Raw genomic sequence first — 21,506 nt, 5'->3', positions numbered from 1 at the left:
AGAATTCTGTGCCTCTTGCGTCTACATACATACACTGTGAAGCTCATCATGACTGCAATAGTGTTGCAGAGATCTTAGAAGCAGAATTTTACTGTAGTATATTTTAAAGGCTCAGTGTACAAAATTCCACCCAGGTTGCGGTAGGCCTCAACAGAACTGTCACCGGCTGAGAGTTGCCATGAGTGTTTTGGAGGCACCAGAAAAGGCCCAATCCTTCTACAAACTAAGAAATAATCCTGGATGGGTGTGTTTGCCCTAATTTTTATAATTCAAGGAGTAGAGGCCTAGATATTCGGGTGGTTTGTGCCACCCGTTAGCGCGGTGTAATGTCGAGAAAGCGGCGGTGTTCACTCTTCCACCAGCTGGTGGCGGGTTCTGCAGTGTACTCCATTTTCCCAGGCCCACTAGCACTGCCGTTAAGTAGTATCACCCTGCAAAGACGTAGTGGTGACATCAGTTGGCATTAAATGCCGAATTAAATTCACCACGGCAAACTTCGACCCTAGCGCAGCGCTAGGTCATAACCGCACCAGGTAAACCCAGATGCTGCCTGACCTGCTGAGTATTTCCAGCATTTTATGCTGTCATTTCAGATTTACAGCATCCGCTCACAGAGGGAAGAGGAAGACACAGAAAAGGAAGAAACAGCAGAGGAAGAAGCTGAAGAGGAGGAAACCGAAGAGGAGGAAGTGTGCAACTCAGACAGCTCCTTTCTGGCTGGGACATTCGGGATGGAATCATCCGCCTGTGGTCCCAGTGACCACAATCGCAATTCCCCTTTCAACATTAGCCCCACACTTTACCTTCCCTCTGTTACTGACCATCACAGTGTCCTCTTGGCCACAATGCTGAAATAAAAGCCACCACAAAGCAAACTTTCCAATCCAACTTTATACATCTATCCATCCAATATGACATCAAAAAATCAACTCATCACCCTTATGCATTCCCTTAGTGACTGTATTGTGTGTACCTTTGCCTATCCTACTGATGTCACACAGTGCTACCCCAGTGGCTGCAGGATGGCTGGTGGAAGGCTGCTGACTTTCAGTGGGGGACACTGCAAATGGTCTTGCAGGTTGACCTTGAGGAGCTGGTGACTGAGAGTGTGAAATCGAGTGACGGTGTTTCTTCTTCTTCACTCTCCTCTCCCTTTTCTTGGTCAACCACTGGGGCGGGCTGCATTTCTTGGGAGTGTGAAATGAGGAAGGCACAAGGGTAGAGTTGTGGTGAGGGGAGACCAGGAAAGCAAGAGGTGCATGCCAGAAGGAGGATAACATATGAGGATACCAGCATCTTGTATACATTCTGCCCTGCCGCTGGCCAAAGGCTCAGCCATGCCCCTGCCAAGAATGGGGAAATGATGAATGAAAGTTTATTTATATTTCATCAAAGCTTTTGGCACAGTGCCACATAGGAAATTGGTAAACAAGGTTAAAAGACACATCTTCTGATCAAAAATTGTCTGAAGCAGAGAAAGAAATGGGTGGTTGTACGTGCAGCTGGATTGGTGTGGAAGGAGCTAATAGTGGGGTGCTTCTGGGATCAGTGCTGGGGCCGTTGCTTTTCACAAGTGTAAATAAGTGACGTGAAACAACCTTTTCCAGGTTTTCAGACGATATCCTTTTGGGACGAACTGCAAGCAACAGACAACAGCAACAGGAGGACTTGGATAGATTAGGAGCTGGGCTGACGAATCGCAGATGTCACTTAATGTGGATTAATGTAAAGTTATGAGACTGGGAAAGGATAATAAACAATGGCAATATAAGCTAAATAGTATTTTTCCACATGGTGTAATACTGGAGTGGGATTTAGGGTTCTGGCGAATTGATCACTGAAGCCATTAGCAGAGGGTACTGCAGCAGTAAATAGAGTAAATAGGATCTTAGGTGGTCTTATGTTCATTAATAAATAGACATTCTTATTATGAACACTGCTAGCTTTTGCTAGACACTTTTATTGAGCACATGTGGACTAGGTACAGTATCTGTAGAGGCATCCATCTTGACTGCTGCCTTGTGGGTAGCCTAGTGCCTCATGGGTAATGTAGTCTTAATATACATACAGCTGGGTAGTGTAGTCTTATATACATACAGCTATATACAGCTCTACACAGCTCTACGGCCGCACCTAGTGTCCATTATAGAATGACATGTTATTGATCATTACATCCCCCTTTCTTTGAGGTTTAACAAAATCAATATCAATCAACTTTCAAGAAAACAATAAAGATAATATCAGTAACACTTTTGTTAGTGCTCTATAAACATAAACATTTTCAAAACAGTCAACACATTTTCAAAGCTTTACATTGTACTCAAAGATTAAGTCTATCAGGCTTTTTTACTTCACGTGTGGATCTTCTCAACACGGGTAAGTCTGATGTATCTTCATGAGATTGTTCTGGCGGTGAATGACAAGATGCAGTTGCGGCATTGTCATCAATCTGCTCTTGAATAGCCTCTTGTGTTTTTAGGAGGGAACGGTGGTTCCTCCTGAGAATCTGTCCTTCCTCAGCTCTAACAGTGTATGACCTTGGTCCTACTTCCTCAAGAACTGTAGCTTTCCTGTTCCATGCATCTGGATCCTCAATCCTGACAACATCATCCCTTGTCAATGGTTTTAGAGTTTTGGATGACTTGTCATAGTATGATTTCTGTTTCAGCTTTAACAGTTGAAGTCTCTGTCTCAGTTCCTCACTTTGCTGTTCTTTTGCACAGCAGGGTAGCGTGGTGCGCAACTTGCAACCCATTAGGAGTTCAGCAGGTGAAGAACCATAGTCTAAAGGGGAGGCTCGGTAGCTCAGCAGGGCGAGATAAGGATCAGACTTGCTTTCTGTCGCTTTCTTCAGTAGCTGCTTGAGAACTTGAACACCTTTCTCTGCCTTACCATTTGACTGAGCATACAAAGGACTGGATGTGATGTGCTGAAAGTCATAATGTGCTGCAAACTGTTGCCACTCCTTACAGTTGAAGCACGGACCATTGTCGCTAACGGCAATCCTGGGAATTCCATGTCTGGCGAAGATGGATTTCACATGCATTATGACACTGCTTGCTGTGGTGCTTGAGAGCAGCGCCATCTCAGGATAGTTAGAATAGTAGTCAATCACTATTAGATAGTCTTTACCATTTAAATGAAAAAGGTCCATACCAACCTTTTGCCATGGTGCTGTTGATATGTCAGCTACTATCATTGGTTCCTTTGCTTGTTTGTTTTGGTGTTTCTGACATGTCTCACATTTGCCTATCATGTTCTCAATGTCCTTATTTATGCCAGGCCAATAAACAGTGTCTATTGCTCTCCTTTTGCATTTTTCAATTCCGAGGTGTCCCTCATGAATCCTTTTGAGCATGTCTTGACATAGAGCCTGTGGAATGACTATTCTGTTCTGTTTTAGTAATAGTCCATTTGCGACACTCAATTCTGACCTTATGTGAAAATATTTTGGACAGGAACCTTTTGGCCAACCATGATGAATATTCTCTATTACTGTTTGTAATACTGTATCTTTTACTGTTTCTTCTGCTATTTGCTTTGATTTTGTGTCTGACACGGGCAGCGCAGCAGTAACCATATTCACATGAACATCCACGTCTTCTTCAGTAGAGCTCACATGATTCATTGTGGGTGTTGTGTATGTACCTTTAAGGGAATAACTGGTCTCAGACTGCAGTACCAGCAGTGACCACCCCTGTATAAAAGGCCCTAGCAGGCTTCTGTAGTTTCAGTTTCCAGGATGTCTCCATTCAGTAAAGACTTGTTATAATCAACTCCTGCAGTCCGTGTCTCAATTATACACGGACATAATACTGGCGACGAGTAAGAAACGAACTTACCTGCAACTCAGCAGCACCTCAGACGACGTTATTGAAGGTCGAAGCCACAAGAAAGAAAAAAAATAATCCAAAGAAACTCGAGAAACGGGCGTCGACCGTGGGCAACCGCCCTCCAAATCATCGAATTGAAAAGTGCAGGAGAGACTGTCGAGAGCCAGGCTTGGTCTCCAGTCTGTGGTTTCCCAGCTAATCGGGCTGGTGGCAGGTAATGCACTGATCCTTCCTGGGCTGCGGCGGGCTAGAGCTCGATCGGGTGGCTCTGCAACAGGGCCGGGCAGTGAGTCAGGAATCAAAGAGAGAGAGAGAGGGTGGAGCACACAGGGCGCGGCTGGTGCTTCGCAGCCGGGCAGCGTTCGGATCTAAGAAGAGGGAGGGAAGTGTCCCAGAGGGTCCGCTCCATGACGGGAGTGGTTCTTCAATTAACGGAGCAAATATTGAAGTGCGATAGAAAGATAAAAATACCGCGGAGAGCGGCGTTGGCAGCAGCGATTGGGGAGGCGTGAAGACCATAGGGCGTCGCCATAACACGATAGTAAAATAAATATAATCGCCAGCAACAGTGTTGGCAGCAGCGGCAGTGGCGGGAAAGCGTGGGAGGCACCATCTTAACTCGGCGGGGAAGAGGGAAAAGCACGGGAGGCGCCATTTTGATCCATCGGGGATGAAGGCAAAGCGCAGGAGGCACCATTTTAGATTTTCAAGATGCCAAGACTGGCGATATCACTGCCTTCGATAATGCAATAGAAGACTGGACCACGTATGTGGAAAGAGTCGAGGTATATTGCGAGGCAAACGAAATAGCCGATGAGAAAAAGGCATCGGTATTGCTAAATTTAATGGGCGCAAGAACGTACGGCCTATTGCGGGACCTGATTACTCCAGCCAAACCGAAGGCGAAGAGTTTTAACAAAATTGTTGTTATCCTACAGGAACACCTAAATCCTACACCGCTGCTGATAGCAGAAAGATTTAAATTCCACAGGAGAAATCAGCATAAAAATGAGAGCAATGCTGATTACCTTACGGAACTATGCAAGCTATCAAAGCACTGCCAGTTCGGAGCAGGACTGGCAGATACCTTACGGGACAAATTTGTCTGTGGACTCCTGAGTGAAGGAACCCAGAAGAGGTTACTCCCAGAGAAAGAGCTGAAGCTAGATAAGACTTTCAGCGTGGCAGTATCGTACGAAGCAGCAGCAAGGGGAGCTGCGGAAATACAACAAAAGCCACAGGAATACGGCACCCACGAAATGACACGGGGATTTGCAAAATGTTATCGCTGCGGCAGAACAAACCATGACCAGAAGGACTGCTGGTCCAAGGACAAAATATGCAGGCAATGCGGAAAGATGGGACAGATTGCACGAGTTTGCAGGTCTGGGAAGAAGACCAACGACAACAAAAAGGCTACTAAGGAACCGTACAGGAAAGTACAAAAGATGACGGACAGTAGTTCCGAAGACCAGATGAGCGATAGTGAATCCAGGAACAAGAGACTAAGCTGTCTCTAACTTCACAATGTAATCACAAAAGAGGATCACCGAACCATTTGGGTCACCCTCACAATAGCAGGGTCCCAAGACAAAATGGAATTGGATACAGGATCAGCTCTAACCGTCATGAATTGACGAGACTATGAGCGGCTATTCACACACATACCCTTGAGAGAGACATCCATTGTCTTGAGGACGTATACGGGGCAAAAAGTATACCCCAGAGGAAAAATAAGGGTGCCTGTCGAATACAACGGCAAGAAAATACGGAAATTGTATCTCTACATTCTACAAGATGGTGGACCACCGTTATTGGGACGTGAATGGATCAGAAAGATAAGTTTAGACTGGCACTCCATTCAGGCACTGACGGTGGCTGGTAAAGAGGATGACGACGTCACTCCTGGACGATTGTCAACAATCTTAGCTGACGCCAAAGAGGTATTTCAACAAGAACTGGGCACTCTTAAAGGCGTAACCACCTCGATAAAAATAGAGGAGAATGCAATTCCCAAGTTTTTCAAAGCAAGATCGGTATCATATGCAATTCGCCCAGCCGTCGAGGTAGAGCTGGAGAATCTGGAGCGAGGTAGACTGGAGCGAGTGGGCGATACCCATCATTCCTGTCATGAAGAAAACGTTAAACAATAAGTCTGAGGAGCCAAGGAAGGTTCGCATCTGTGGGGGCTTCAAGGTGACGGTGAACCCAATCCTTCACACAGTACAATATCCTCTTCCAAGGATAGAAGATATCTTCGCCTCACTATCTGGAGGGAAGCGTTTTACAAAAATTGACCTAGCACAAGCATATTTGCAGATGGAGGTTGAAGAATCCTCTAGGAAGTATCTCACGATAAACACTCACAAAGGTCTTTACCAGTACAATCGACCGGTATTCGGAGTAGCATCAGCTCCGGCGATATGGCAAAGAGCGATGGAACAAGTCCTGCAAGGGATTCCGGGGACTCAGTGTTACTTGGACGACATCCTAGTGACAGGTGAAGATGACAGTGAACACCTTGCCAACCTAGAGCAGGTGCTCACTAGACTACGTGAACATGGGCTATGAGCCAATCGCCCCTAGTGCGAGTTTTTTAAGAAACAGATATCGTATTGTGGCCACGTGATTGATGAAGAGGGGTTGCATAAGTCCCCTGACAAAATTGAAGCGGTAGTTAAGGCTCCAGCGCCTGAAAATGTGTCGCAACTGAGGTCATTCCTCGGATTGGTGAATTACTACTATAAGTTTTTGCCGAATTTGTCCACAATTCTGCATCCACTGAACGCCCTACTATGAACGGGAGTAGCATGGAAATGGAGCGATGAATGTAAGCGGGCCTTTCAGAAGAGTAAGGACCTAATCACTTCAAGAGAAGTATTGGCTCACTACAACCCATCACTACCGATAAGACTGGCGTGTGATGCGTCTCCCTACGGTGTTGGGGCGGTACTGTCACATAAATTCCTTGATGGTTCAGAGATGCCGATAACTTTTGCGTCACGCTCGTTAACTTCAGCCGAGCGTAACTACGCCCAGATTGACAGAGAGGCCCTCAGCCTGGTGTGGGGGGTGAAGAAGTTCAATCACTACCTGCACGGTCAGAAATTTACTCTACTAACTGATCATCAACCTCTCGTCTCCATTTTCAACCCTCAGAAGGGCGTACCGATAATGACGGCACAACGGCTACAGAGATGGTCCCTTTTCCTAGGGGCACACCAATATGACATCGATTACAAAGGAACTAAACAGCATGGGATTGCTGATGGATTGTCGCGCCTACCGCTGCCGACGGTGGAAGAAGAACTGGCAGTGGATCCAGTGGAGTTATTCCACTCGACTATAGTCGAATGTCTCCCTGTGGCGAATGCAAACATAGAAAAGGAAACACGAAATGACCCAACACTCTCCTGGGTCTATGATTTAACGGTGACGGGATGGCCAGCACATGGCGAACCACTGCTGCCAGCATTCTCGCCGAGAAGAGAACAGCTGTCAGTGTGCAGAGGAACCTTGATGTTTGGATCCAGAGTAGTAATTCCACCCAAATTGAAGGATAGAGTGCTCAATGAGCTTCATGAGTGTCATCTGGGAGGGGTAAAAATGAAGAACTTAGCCAGAGCGTTTGTGTGGTGGCCGGGAATCGATAGAGAAATCGAAGAGATGACCAAGAGCTGTACAGGATGCCAGAAGGTCCAAAACACCCCACCACAAGCCCCTCTACATCCATGGGAGTGGTCCTCATCTCCATGGCAAAGGGTGCATATTGATTTTGCTGGTCCCTTTATGGACTCGATGTTTTTAATTGCGGTGGATGCACATTCAAAGTGGCCAGAGGTAATAAAAATGTCCTCAACCACCACAGAAAAACTATCACAGTCTTACGAACCATATTCGCCAGGAATGGGCTGCCTGAACAGATTTGCTCTGACAATGGACCACAGTTTGTGTCTGAAGAGTTCCGGAGGTCCTTAAAGAACAATGGTGTTAAGCATTACACATCCGCCCCATATCATCCAGCCACTAATGGATTGGCCGAGAGGTTTGTTCAAACATTCAAGAAGGCTATCAAGGCAATGTGTAATGAAGATATACCCCTACAACACAAGGTGGATAACTTCTTGTTTGCCTACTGGAATGCGACACATGCGGTTACCATCCAAACTCCAGGCCATGATGTTCTTCAATCGAAGACTACGATGCCGCTTGGATTTGGTTAAGCCAAACGTCAGAAGAGATGTGGAGAACAGGCAGTTTCAGAATATGAATGAAAGGCCGACCAGGAGTTTTAAGATAGGTCAACCAGTTTTGGCCCGGGACTACCGCACAGAGAAATGGCAGCCAGGAACGATCTGTACACGGCAAGGACCTCTAATGTATACCGTGGACGTTGGGGAGAGCATTGTAAGATGCCATGCTGACCAGATTCTAGAGTCACTGGAAAACGTCAACTCCACACCACGATCTGATACACCTGGCGATGAAACCGAAGTACCAATTGCATCTACCACAGAATCGGTGATATTGGAAGCAGACGAACCAAACAACAACATTGATCCCGACTCAACCTTGCCAGAAGAACCTGATATCCCAAAGAGGCGTTATCCAGACAGAATCAGGAGGCCTCCTCAAAGACTGAACTTATAATTGCTTAACTTCAACCAATGTATCTAGCAACCGTAATTGTAATTAGTTATTATTTAGTTGTTAAACGAATGTTATATACTGTTTATCTAAAAGGGGAGGAATTGTTGTGTCTGTACCTTTAAGGGAATAACTGGTCTCAGACTGCAGTACCGGCAGTGACCACCCCTGTATAAAAGGCCCTAGCAGGCTTCTGTAGTTTCAGTTTCCAGGTTGTCTCCATTCAGTAAAGACTTGTTATAATCAACTCCTGCAGTCCGTGTCTCAATTATACACGGACATAATAGTGGGTGCTCGGGATAGTGCATCTGCTAACACTATGTATTTGCCTGGTGTGTAGATCAGTTCAAAGTCATATCTTTGCAGCTTCATCATGAGTCGTTGAATCCTTGGAGACATCTCATTCAGGTTCTTTTTTATGATGGCAACCAGAGGGCTGTGGTCTGTCTCAACTATCTAGGTGGGAAGTCCATATATGTAGCCATGAAACTTTTCTAGTCCAAGTACCAAGCCTAGACATTCCTTTTCAATCTGGGCGTATCGACACTCAGTATCAGTCATAGACCTGGAGGCATAGGCAACAGGCTTCCAATCTTCACCCTCTGCTTGCAGCAAGACCGCGCCTAGGCCATCTTTTGATGCATCCGTTGACACTTTGATTCTTTTTGTTGGGTCAAAGAAGGTGAGTACAGGTGTGGTTGTCAGCACTGTTTTGAGGTTTATCCACTCTTGTTCATGTCTTTCTGTCCATGCGAACTCATTTGTTTTATGTAGCAGGTCTTGCAGACAGGCTGTCTTGGCTGACAAGTTAGGAATGAACTTTCCAATGAAGTTTATCATCCCCATGATGCGTAGCACTCCTTTTTTGTCAGTGGGTCGGGGCATTTTGAGTATGGCGTTTACTTTTTCCATATCTGGCTCTATTCCTTTACCAGATAGATTATCTCCTCGGAAAGTGACTTCCTGGACGCCAAACTGACACTTGGCTTTGTTGAGCTTCAGTCCATTCCGGCGTATGCTCTGTAGCACTTTAGTCAGTCTCTTATTGTGTTCTTTCAGTGTGGAGCCCCAGATGATGATGTCATCAACATAGACCCGAACTCCTTCCAGACCTTCAATTATGTGTTCCTTCGCTCTATGAAAGATTTCAGATGCAGATATTATCCTGAAAGGCATTCTGAGGAAACAATACCTGCCAAATGGTGTGTTGAAGGTACAGTATTTGGTGCTCTCTTCATCCAGTTTTAGTTGCCAAAATCCTTGTGAGGCATCGAGCTTTGTAAAGTATCTGGCACCTGACATTTCACTGGTGATTTCTTCTCGCTTGGGAATCTGGTAGTGTTCACGTTTTATGTTTGCATTTAAGTCCTTTGGATCCATGCATATTCTTAGATCATTGTTCTTTTTCTTTACACATACCATGGAGTTAACCCAGTCTGTTGGCTCTTCGACTTTCCTGATGACTCCTAGTGTGGTCATTCTGTCCAGTTCATTCTTGAGCCAGTCACGCAGGGGTGCTGGAACTCTTCGTGGAGCATGTACCACTGGCTGAGCATCCTCCTTTAGCTGGATCTTGTAAGTGAATGGTAGAACTCCAAATCCTTTGAACACATCCTAGAAATTATTCACTACAGAATCCACCGAGTCACCTGGTCTGCTTATGGCACAGTTTATACGGTAGACTCTCTTGACCAGTTCGAAGTCCTCACAAGCTTTGTTACCCAATAGTGAATCAAGTCTTTCAGCCACAACAGAAAACATGAGATGATGCACTTTTTCTTTGACTGTCACTTTAAGTCTGCATACACCTAAGCTATCTATTTTCTGTCCATTATAGTCCTTCAGAAGTACTGACTTTTTCTGTATTTTGGGCTTTTCTTTCATATTGTTAATGTCACTCATACTGATTAAGTTTGCTTTTGCCCCAGTGTCTAGTTTCAAGGTAACTAATGCTCCATTTACCTGCAGTGGGATCATCCATTTGTCCTCTTTTACTGCATTAACTTTATGTTCAGCATTGTCCATTTCTGAGGGCTGCACATTTTCTGTATCCTTTTTGATATTGTCACATGACACCATTCCTACAAAAAATGTCTCACTTAAATCAGTGTCCTCAATTACATTAACTCGTTGCCCTTTCTAAGTTTTTACTTTTGAAAAGCATTGTTTGGCAAAGTGATTCTTTCCATTACACTTTGCGCATTTTTCCAAACGCTGGGCATTGTCTTAACTAGTGTTTGTAACCACAGCGTTTACAATTAAAAATTTCATCCTCCGATTGCTTTTCATTTCTGCTCTGCCCATGTTTCTTCCCCTTGTAGGACACAGCACCGACAGCAGCATTATCACTCATTACAATCGCATCATTATTGATTTCACTGAAAGTCTTCGCATGCTTTCGAGCTAGCTCGCTGGCTTGGCATATTTTCACAGCATTTTCCAAATTTAGTTCGGTTTCTCTCAACAGACGTTCCCTGACTTTTTTTTATCATGAATACCAAACACAATCTGGTCACGAATCATGGATGCTTTGAGCTCAGAGAAATTACATGTCTGTGCTTTCAGTTTCAGATCAGTTATAAAGCTATCAAAAGTCTCATTTTGCTGCTGTGTCCGAGAATGGAAGATGTATCTTTCATAGGTCTCATTCTTTTTGGGAGAGCAATGTGCATCAATTTTTTTTTAGCACATCTTCTAATTTTTCTCTGTTTTCCTCTGGATTAAATACAAATGTATTAAATACCTCTATCGCCTGTGGGCCTGCAACCGTAAGCAGCAACGCTATCTTCCTTGCGTCTGGCTTCGTACCGAATCCGATGGCTGCAATGTAGAGTTCGAATTGTTGTTTAAAAGTCTGCCAATTGTAGTCGATATTTCCTGTGAGTTTCAAACGCTCTGGTGGCTTCAAATTCTCCATATCGCTTTTCACAATTTTCAGCAGATCTTCACCATCCTGGTACCATCTTATGTTCATTAATAAATAGACATTCTTATTATGAACACAGATAGCTTTTGCTAGACACTATTATTGAGCACATGTGGACTAGGTACAGTATCTGTAGAGGAATCCATCTTGACTGCTGCCTTGTGGGTAGCCTAGTGCCTCATGGGTAATGTAGTCTTAATATACATACAGCTGGGTAGTGTAGTCTTATATACATACAGCTATATACAGCTCTACGCAGCTCTACGGCTCCACCTAGTGTCCACTATAGAATGACATGTTATTGATCATTACAGGTGGGATAGCCAGAGGAATCGAGCATAAAGCTCAAGAAGTGATTCTGAGTTTGTAAAGAGTGCTGGTCCAGTTTCACCTGGACTACTGTGACAATATTAGCCATTGTATTATGAGAACAACATCCAGGCACTGGGGATGGTGCAGTGAAGGGCAATAACCTTAATACCTAGGAGTTGCTAAGAGAAGCTGTGAATGCTGATAATGTTTACATTGGAGAAGAGAAGACTCAGGTCTGATCTTATTGAATTATTCAAGATCCTAAATGGTATAGACAAGATAAATGTCAATATGTGGAGAGAGTAGAGGATTTAATGTTTTGGGTGTGGACCCTTTGTCAAAACTGGAAGACATTAGAGATGAGCAGCATTTAAAAAGTAACAGAACATTTAAAAGAAATACTTGAAATGTTAACTCCTCTGTTCTCTCCACAGATGCTGTGAGACCTACTGAATGTTCCTGTTTTTGTTTCAGACTTACAGCATCTATAGTTTTTTGCTTTTTGTTTATAAACGTCAATACATTTAACTTAGTCACAGAGGCCATGAAATTCTACAAGTTTTCTTTTGAACTCTCGCTGAAACTTTGGTGGGATTACTTTAAGCAGAGAGTGGTGCAGGTATGGAATGGATTGTTAAGAGAAGCAGTGGGCTGATTGTAGCAGTGAAGTTGGAGAAGTACCTGGCTAAAAATGTGATAATGGGATATGAGCGGTATCCTGGGATATGTTGTTTCCGAGACACTGGGACTGGCAAGGTGGATTCCAATGGTGTTTTGCAGTTCTGTACAATCCAGTCTTGTACATTCCTATGTTTTTTATAGAATCATAGGGCTAGAAATTCATTATAGCCCAAGAATAGGCGGTATCTTTAGAAAAGTTTGAGAATTAACGCCAGGCGCTAATGCTTTAGACTGCATGCAAAATTCATTCTCACTGCTCAAAGAAATGATTGGGGCACTAAATCAAGTCTTAAAGGCCTGTTCTGTGACCAACACCTTGGTGATGCAGAGCTTTTTAATACGCTGCTCCTCGCTTAATTGAAGGTAGAAGAGGATGCTGTCAGAATAGCCTCGGAGGGTAAGCCCTCATGGTGAGAGCCCCGATGCCCCTCCTCATCCCTCTGCGTACATGGTCCCGTATTTCTGGCTGCCTACACTCTTTCTGCCATAGATCCTGGAGGGCGAGGTGCCATGCCAGTACAGCCCCTATTAATTTTGCCAAATAGAGCAGTTTGAATCTTTGAACAATAAATGGAGGCACTTTGCACTTGCCAGAACACCGCTGATAAAAAAAACCTTGAAATTATTCATACAAAGTGATCCACTAGCTGAAACTGACAAGAAACCACTGAAACTAACCTGCTCTGACATCTGTGAGTGATTAATGCTGATGCCTTTAAATAATGTCCCTGGAGCCTGCATCCTGCAGCTGTGCACCTGCTCTCCCTGTCGCTGTCTGGTCGAGGCGCAAAGGTAAGTGGCCAGAATGAACTTTGCAGATCGGGCACCCAGTGAGCATTGCATGCTCACTAATGTCACAATCTGCCTGGCGTTGAAGTCCCCGGCGGTACCTCATACTGGCGACACAACGGGGGGTCCGGATTTGCCATGTGCCGCTGGATTTGCCTCGCCCCAGCGCAACTGCATCAGCACCCCATCATCGCCCTCTGCAGGCACTAACAGGAGGTGCTAACCAACTGAATTTTTCCCCATAGAATCATACAGCAAAGAAGGAGGCCATCTAGCCCATTGTGACTTTGCCGGCTCTTTGAAGGACATAATAAATTAGACCCTCTCCCCTTCTCTTTCCCCATAGTCCTTCAAAATTTTCCTTTTCAAATATATATCCAATTTCCTTTTGAAATTTACTGTTGAATCTGCTTCCACCACCCTTTCAGGAAGTGCATTCCAGATCATAATTAATTCTTAAGTAACGATCGAATGGTCGAAAAAGTCAGCTATCAGTTTATACTGAATATAGTGCACGTGCAGCCAAATGGACTTGGTACACATGCTATTCTTGGATAGGTCAGGTTTATGACACTGCTGATTGGGAAGTCACAGTTTAGACACGTTGGCCGGAATTTTCTGTACCTGGGAGGGTTGGGTGTGGAAGGTCGCCGTGGTGGGTCGCGACCCCGTTCCTCATTTCATTCCACTCCTGAGATCGACTTTCCCTTAATGGTGCCTCTTAAGGCAGCCCTGTGCGTTACCCAGCCCTATTAAATAGTGCGGGTCTGATGACGTCATTGATGACGCGTTTTCAGCCGGGATATTTAAAGGAGCCATGGCCACATTGTATTTGTAGGATCGTGCAGGCACTATGCTGCAGCATTTGAGCATTCCAAACACTTGGAAACATGACTGCACAGAGGCAGAGGGCTCCCAGGTTCCCAGATGACTTCCTCCTATGGTAGTGGACGGAGGGAGAGCACAAAGGGAGGTCCTCTCCCCTTCTGATGGGCAGAAGAGACCGCCCCAGCAGACCAAAGGAGCCTGGTTGGAGATTGCAGAGGAGGTGAACAGCAGGGATGTTGTCAGGAGGACCTGGGTGCAGTACTGGAAACGCTTCAATTATCTCATTAGATCAGAAAAGGTGAGTGCAAAGCCACACTTACCTTCATCCTGCTGTGCCTCTCATCACATCCCCATCACTCTGCTTTCCCAAGCCTGCTCCTGCACATCATTACACACACCAACATACCTTGCACGTCCACCCATCCCTCTCTCTCTATCTACATTATCACATCACCATCTGACTAGGCACCCCTCACGCTCACCCTCATCCGAATGAAATCATACCAACTAACAACATACAAGGAGGCAATTCGGTTTTGGCACCTCACTCCATCATAGTGACCCTCTAAAGATGTAACCCATCCATTCATTAGACTCATTCCATCACTCTCACTCAAACTTCTCTTCTTGCCCACCTTGCAGGAGATAAAGCCCACAATAAGAGGAAGAGAGAGAGAACCATAGGTGGCCCTCCATCATTGGCCACCTTAACTGCAGCAGAGGATTTTGTCCTGGAAGTCTCAGGAGTGGCCGAGCACCTGGCGGTGGGAGATGGAGTGAGGGGGACATCTCAGCAACCTGGTGAAAGAATTACATCTCATAGAACCACATGGCAAACAGCAGTCACTGGATAGGCACTTGAGGGAAACAAACTTGCAGGGCTACGGGGATAGAGCGGGGGAATGGGACTGACTGGATTGCTCTACAGAGAGCTGGCATGGGCTGAATGGCCTCCTTCTGTGCCATTATGACTCTATGGGCATGATTTTAACTCAGGTGCGGGATGGTGTCGTGTTATCCGCATTTCGTGTTATCCACCCGAACCTAAATGGATGTGGCAGATTGATGCAATTTTAACTTAATTGTCCAATTGATTTCCAACGTGTGGGAACCCTTGACAAATGGGTTTTTCATGACTGAAAGTCACCTCCGATGCTGCACTTAAGGTCTCCAGCAAGACTTGCTTCTTCTGCAGGCTGCCAAGCTTTCTCCGTTTGGTGTGAGAGGGACCTGCAGGAAACATGGCAAGCGGGAGGCCCAGATCAGCTCCTCGCTTCGATGAGGTGGCCCTGCAGGCATTGGTGGATGGGGCTAGTGCCAACAGGGAGGTGCTCTTCCCTTCCTCAGGGAGGAAGAGGCCTCCCAATCAGACTAAGGCAGTGTGGTTGCAGGTGGCTGAGGAGGTCAACTCCTTGGGATTCACAATGCGAACCTGGATACAGTGCCGGAAAAGGTTCCATGACCTTCAGCGCACTGGAAAAATGAGTATGAATTTCCCATCACCCTCAATATGATCCCCATTGCCTTTCCTCACTAGCACTCAGCTTTAGCAATCTCTTCCTTCACATCCCACTTGACACTGACATCCATGCACCCTTACCCATTCCCTCTCTCTCTCTATGCTCACATTCAGATAACTATTCAACTATGCAGCCCTCACACTGTCTATCACTGTGATGCTATGAAAACAACTGACAACACACAGGGAGGGCCCTTGGTCTTGCCACCTCACTCCATCTATGTCTCCTTCTAAGTATCTATGCTATGCAATCTCTACACTCACTCCTTCATTCTCACTCAACCTCCACTTGTCTCCCTCATTGCAGGAAAAGAGAGCTCACAACAAAAGAGAGCGAGCGAGGACAGGAGGGGGGACAGCCTCAATAGTCCACCTGACCCCCTGGGAGGAGGCGGTACTCAAAATAGTGGGAATCAAGGATGATGCACACGTGGGGGATGGACAGACTGGTGCAACACAGCAAGCTGGTGACAGAAAAGTTTCCCATCTCTCTCTGACATTGCATGAGTCGCTGATAATGATTGTGAAGCACTAACAGATGGACTTATGAGCATCTGCAAAAAGCAATGTGCATGTAGCCTTGGCATCACATCTCTGACTCTTTCCTTTACTCCCCCACAGGACCATTATAAGCATCCGTGCCCCCTAGCCAGGAAGAAGAGGCTGAGCAGCCAGACTCCTCAGAGGAAGCTGCAACCTCTGAGGGCGCAGCGTCACCAGAAATCTGCACACCCAGCACCAGCGCAGACACTCACACCTCGGTGGGACCTTCGGGACATAGAGTAGTGTTGTCACCTGGTGTATCACAGCTCACAAGTGAGTATCAGCAGATTGTGGAGACAGGGACAGCAGTGGAGAGTCCTAGTCAGAGGGCGCAGGACTCTGCCAGCTCGGCTCAGCAGCATGTCGACCCTCTGCCTCTGGGTCCATCCATGAGATCAGTGGTGATGGAACTCCAGGCACAGATGCAGGAGTCTCTGGCAGGTTTTGTCTCTTGGGTCGCTGCGAGTGTGGAGCGAATGGAGGAGTCCATAGCGAACATGACCAGAGCCTTTGTGGAGTCATTCGCACATGAACGCATCACCATGGAAAGGATAGCTACCTCCGTGGAATGGATGGCTACCGTAGAGGAGAGGATGGCTACGGCAGAGGAGAGGATGGCTACGGCCATGGAGGAGCTTAGTCGCCAGGGTATGGCAAACATGGTAATTGTTCAGAATAGAATTACATCTCTTGAGGAGCGATGGGCATCTATTGAACAGAGAAAACAGACCTTCATGGAAGTCCTTCTGAGTAGGACTGCCATTGCAGATACAGGTCCCCATGGCCCCCCCTAATGTGCAGCAAGGTGCTCTCCAGCCACTTGCAGGTGCTGAGGGGGACCTGACCCATGAGAGGGAGGTTGGTGGCAGACCACAAGGAAGTGGGGCTCCTCTCCAAGCGTTCACACTTCCATGCCACTGCAGAGCCCTCGGTCAGAGCCCCACCGGAGTCCACACCCAAGTGAGATAGGCGTCTCAACCCCTGCACAGCCGCAGGAGCAGCAGACTGTTGACAAGCCCTCACAGGCTCGCAACCTCAGAGGATGCCCACCAAAGGTATCGAGACAGGAGCAGCAGCAAAGTGAGCAAGGGGCCTCCACATCTGCTGAAGCCACAGGGGAGGCATCACATAGGAGCACGCATAAGAGGAAAATTCTGCACAAATAGTCACAAGGGTAGTCACTTGGGTGCAATTTTGTGTTTACTGTAAAAATGCCATCACTTAGTTATTGTACATAAAAATTCTGATGGCAAATGTTGCAGTTGTGGCGTCTGTCATTTCGCCATTGGGACTTCCACATTGAGAGCTTAGGAATACTTGCAACTGTCAGTATGGTGGTCAGAGTGATAGGAATCCTCTGGTTCTTGACAATTGTCAATGCTCTGGTAAGAAGCTGTGAGGCAAAAGTGTTTGATTGACTAGGCTAAGCAAATCTGGCCACGATGAGTGCGTTCCTTGCATCCCGGGCAGCAATGTTCTCGCGTAATGCTGCCGCTGGTTGATGGGCCTCTGCAGGATGTTTGTTTTAGCCCTCCTCCTCCTCTTCCTCCTCATCTGAGGAGAATATGTGAGGAGCCACTTGGTCCTCAGGAATCTGCAAGCCACGACGCTGTGCCATGTTGTGAAGTGCACAGCAAACCACAATTATTCTGGAGACACTGGCTGCTGAGTACTGTAGGGCTCCACCTGATCTATCCAGGCATCTGAAGCGCATCTTCAGCAAACCGATGGTTTGCTCGATTATGGCTCTGGTGGACATGTGGCTGGAGTTGTAGCTCTTCTCAGCTTCGTTGGATGGTCTCCTCAACGGCGTCCTTAGCCACGTCCTCAGGGGATAGCCCTTGTCTCCAAGTAGCCATCAGTTAAATTGGTCTGGCGGACTGAATAGCGGAGGCACACTAGACGAGCACAGTATGAAGGAGTCATGGCAACTGCCAGGGTACTTGGCACAAACATGCAAAATTTCCTTCTTGTGGTCACACACCAGCTGAACGTTAAGGGAGTGGAAGCCCTTGCGGTTGACAAAAATACCTGGATTGCAATGGGGTGCCTTAAGGGCCACATGCATGCAGTCAACGACGCCCTGCACCCTTGGAAAGCCTGCCAGATAAGCTAATCCAACTGCTCGCGCCGTGACACTCGCTCGATCCTTGGTGAAATGGATGTGATTGTGTGCGAGGGCAAAGAGGGCATCAGTTACCTGCGTGATGCAAGTGTGTGCGACTGCCTGGGAGATGCTGCTGATGTCTGCTGCTGATCCCTGGAATGAGCCTGAGGCAAAAATGTTGAGTGCGGTGGTGAATTTGACGGCCACTGGTAATGCTTGTCCACCTGGTCCTCTGGACAGCAGGTCTTGCTGTAGCATTGCACAGATGTCAGTAACTACCTCTCGCGAAAGTCAGAGCCACCTTTGGCACTGTTGCTCAGACATGTTGAGATAGCTGACCCTGTGTCTGTAGACCCTGTTTGCGGGGGTATCTCCTGCACCGACGGGCTTCCAAGCGCTGGTCCCTTCTGGCCTGTGCAGCTTCAAGTGGGTGAGCAGCAGCCTCGCGCTCCTGCTGCTGCTGTTGTTGGTGCTGCTGTTGTTCCTGGTTCTGCTGGTGCCGCAGCTGGTGGTCGATTTCCTCTAATGCCCAGATGGGAAGGAAATAGATGGCTCCCATGCTTCTGGTATATGCCTCAGTTGAGGAAGTGCTGAGTGAAGGTGGCGAGAGGGGTTTCCCAGGAGGTCACACTGGAGATGGGTGTCAGGCTCCAACCTTCGACAGGTGTGGTTAAGCCTTCTAAAAGTTGCCTCAGACCTGAGACCATTAAGTCCTGCCACCTGCAAATGATGGCTGATCAAATCTCCTCTTTAATGGTTGACCTGCAGTTGATAGTCAGCAATCCAATAGTGCTCCCGCCAGGTTTCACCATCGTGTTTCCCACCAGGCGTGTTTCACGTGGGAAAAGGGTTAAAGTTGCAAGGGCCTTTTAAAATAGGATTATAGAGGCCATTTAGTGCTTGTTAATGACCAGTCCTGCCTGTTGGAGGCGGGACGGAGTCGGGACCATCAGACACGCCGGAGTTAAAATTGCTCGGAGTCAGGAACCAGGCGGGGGATGGGGGGGTTTCCGCATGCCAGTTTTTGCAATTTTAACCCCCCACATGCCTCCAATCCCGCCTCCACGGCTCAATGAAAATCCTGCCCTATGACTCTATATGGGGACTGATGTCAGTAGCCAGCAAATGTTTATCATGTGCATAATAGTATTGTTACCCATTCTTGATATGACATTTCTAAATCATCTCTTTACACTCCCACAGGTCTATCAAGAGCCCCCCGCCACTGTCCAGGAGGAAGAGGAAGACGACTCCTCAGGGGAGACTCCAGCCTCTGAGGGTGCACCGTCACTAGATGTAAGCGCACCCAGCACAAGCGCAGATACACACACCTCGGTGGGTCCAACGCGAGATATTGGCCGAGTAATTCGGGTCCCAACGCGTGAGTACGCACCGTGTACTCACGCGTGGGCCCGATGGAAGTGCCGGTTTTCAGCATGCACAGCGCATGCGCGGAAAACTGGCATTTCCTTTCCTCTGAACCAAGGGGTTCAGAGGTGGAACGCGTGCGTGCAGGAATCTGCACATGCGCGCTGAAATTCCTTTTTTTATTACAGGGTTGCCCGCGCGATAAGTCCTCCAGTTTTTACGCGAGAAAAAAGCAGACATAAGTACTTAGTTTTAAATTAAAGTTAGAAATTTTTTTCCACAGGTTTATTATTTTTAAAGACTTTACAGTAAGGTAAGTGTATTTTTAGACCCGATTTTTAAAAAAATTATTTTTTTCAAAAATTTGATTAATTGTTTAAATTAGTTTTTTACAGTTATTAATAGTTCATTTAATTAGTGGGATGTCTTTTTAACTTTTATTTGAAGTTTAAGTACTGTTTTGGGCGCCCGGAGTTTTCATGAGTTTGACAGTTCTTACTATCAAACTCATGAATGAACTTTTGCAACCTCCGATTGGTTGCCCAGTGCTCACGTGTTCCCAGCCGGCTCATCGAACTAACTACGCTGCTGGATCATGCAAGCACAGCGCACCGGGAGCTGAACCGGGCCACTGACAGGAAATCCACGCAGGGCCAGGCTTCAACTGTCGGCGTGCTATGTAAGTGTAGGTCGAGGATTTGCACACACGGGAAGCCCCCGACACCAATTTCTGGGCCATAGTGTTGTCACCTGGTGTGTCACAAGTCACAAGTGAGCAAGAGGAGATGGTGGAGACAGGGACAGCAGTGGAGACTCCTCGGCGGAGGTTGCAGGATGCGCCCAGCTCTGCTCAGCTGCATGCAGACACTGAGCCTCAGGGGCCATCCAGAAAGAGGGCGATCCTGGAGGTGCAGCAAGAAGTGCAGGAGGCTGTGTCAGGTTTTGCGACCGCGATGCCTGCAAATCTTTAGAGAATGGAGGAGTCCAGCTCCAACATGAGCACCACCGTGTCGCAGGCGATGGCGACTGTAGGCTCTTCCAGGGAAAGGATGCACACCTGCATGGAGCAGCTAATGCGGCACTCACAGGAGCACATGGAATTTATGGAGAATAGATGGCAGATGCTCATAGACCTCCTCTCTCGGAGGGATGTAAACGTAGACATGGGTCCTCCTGGCCCCACTGCTATGCACCAAGGTGCTCTCTGCCTCCTTGCTAGCAGGGAAGTGTGGTTGGCCTAGGAGAGGGATGACGGTGAGAGGGGACATGGAAGTGGGGGCTCCTCTCAAGGCGCTCACACTTCTCCCCCCTTGCCTACCACTCAGTCAGAACCCCAGATAGCTCCACGGATCACGATGGCCAAGTCTGCCCCCTGCACAGTCACAGGATGAGCGGGCTTTGGCGAGGTCATCACAGGCTCCAAGACCCAGAGGGCATCCGCCAAGAGTGTCTATGCAGTGGCAGCAGGGAAGTGAGCAGGCTGCCTCTACCTCTGCTGAAGCCACAGGTGTAGCACCTCATAGAAGCACACGTAAGAGAAAGATGACATACAAATAGATGCACAAGGGTAAGCACTTGTGTGTTTTAATAACTGAATTTTCATTAATCTGATGTCACAGATAAAATTTATTATTTTCACCACTTTGCAGTCATGGCCAATTCTGTCTGCAACTTTGGAAGTGGCTGAGTGAGTTGGAGTGAAGGATGTATCATAACGTTACCTCCAGCAATAGTGGTCAGCGTGAAAGGAATGGACTGGTCATTGTAGGGATGCTTTATGGTGTTGCTGTGGGGTTTTGGGAGCCTGGTGCAGCATATGGCAGCATATGGGTGTAATGCGTGAAGTTAAGTAAATCTGGCCATGATGAGGCCTCCCGGGCAGCAATGTGCTCGGGTGCTGGTGGGACCTGGACCGCATGTTCCTCCTGCTCCTCCGAAGAGGCTTTGTGCTCT

General features: G+C 47.0%; 1 protein-coding gene across 2 annotated transcripts in view; it reads left to right on the top strand.

The window, feature by feature from the left end:
- ripk2 (receptor-interacting serine-threonine kinase 2) overlaps window positions 1-21,506 on the top strand; it is a 218,176-nt gene that overhangs the window by 146,099 nt on the left and 50,571 nt on the right. Inside the window, exon 11 of one of the 2 annotated variants that reach the window (XM_085992712.1) lies at window positions 594-2,002. The exons of the other annotated variant lie outside the window; for it this stretch is intronic. Coding sequence (XP_085848838.1) covers window positions 594-664 — 71 coding nt within the window. The 3' untranslated portion in view covers window positions 665-2,002. Of the gene's footprint in view, window positions 1-593; window positions 2,003-21,506 lie in introns of those variants that run through there. 2 annotated transcript variants of the gene reach the window in all.

Source organism: Somniosus microcephalus, chromosome 7, assembly GCF_052327205.1.
Source record: "Somniosus microcephalus isolate GS21.2 chromosome 7, FLI_Smic_1.0, whole genome shotgun sequence".
Taxonomy (NCBI): domain Eukaryota; kingdom Metazoa; phylum Chordata; class Chondrichthyes; order Squaliformes; family Somniosidae; genus Somniosus; species Somniosus microcephalus.
Note: the sequence above shows the minus strand (reverse complement) of the source record. Positions and strands in the feature narration are given on the sequence as shown.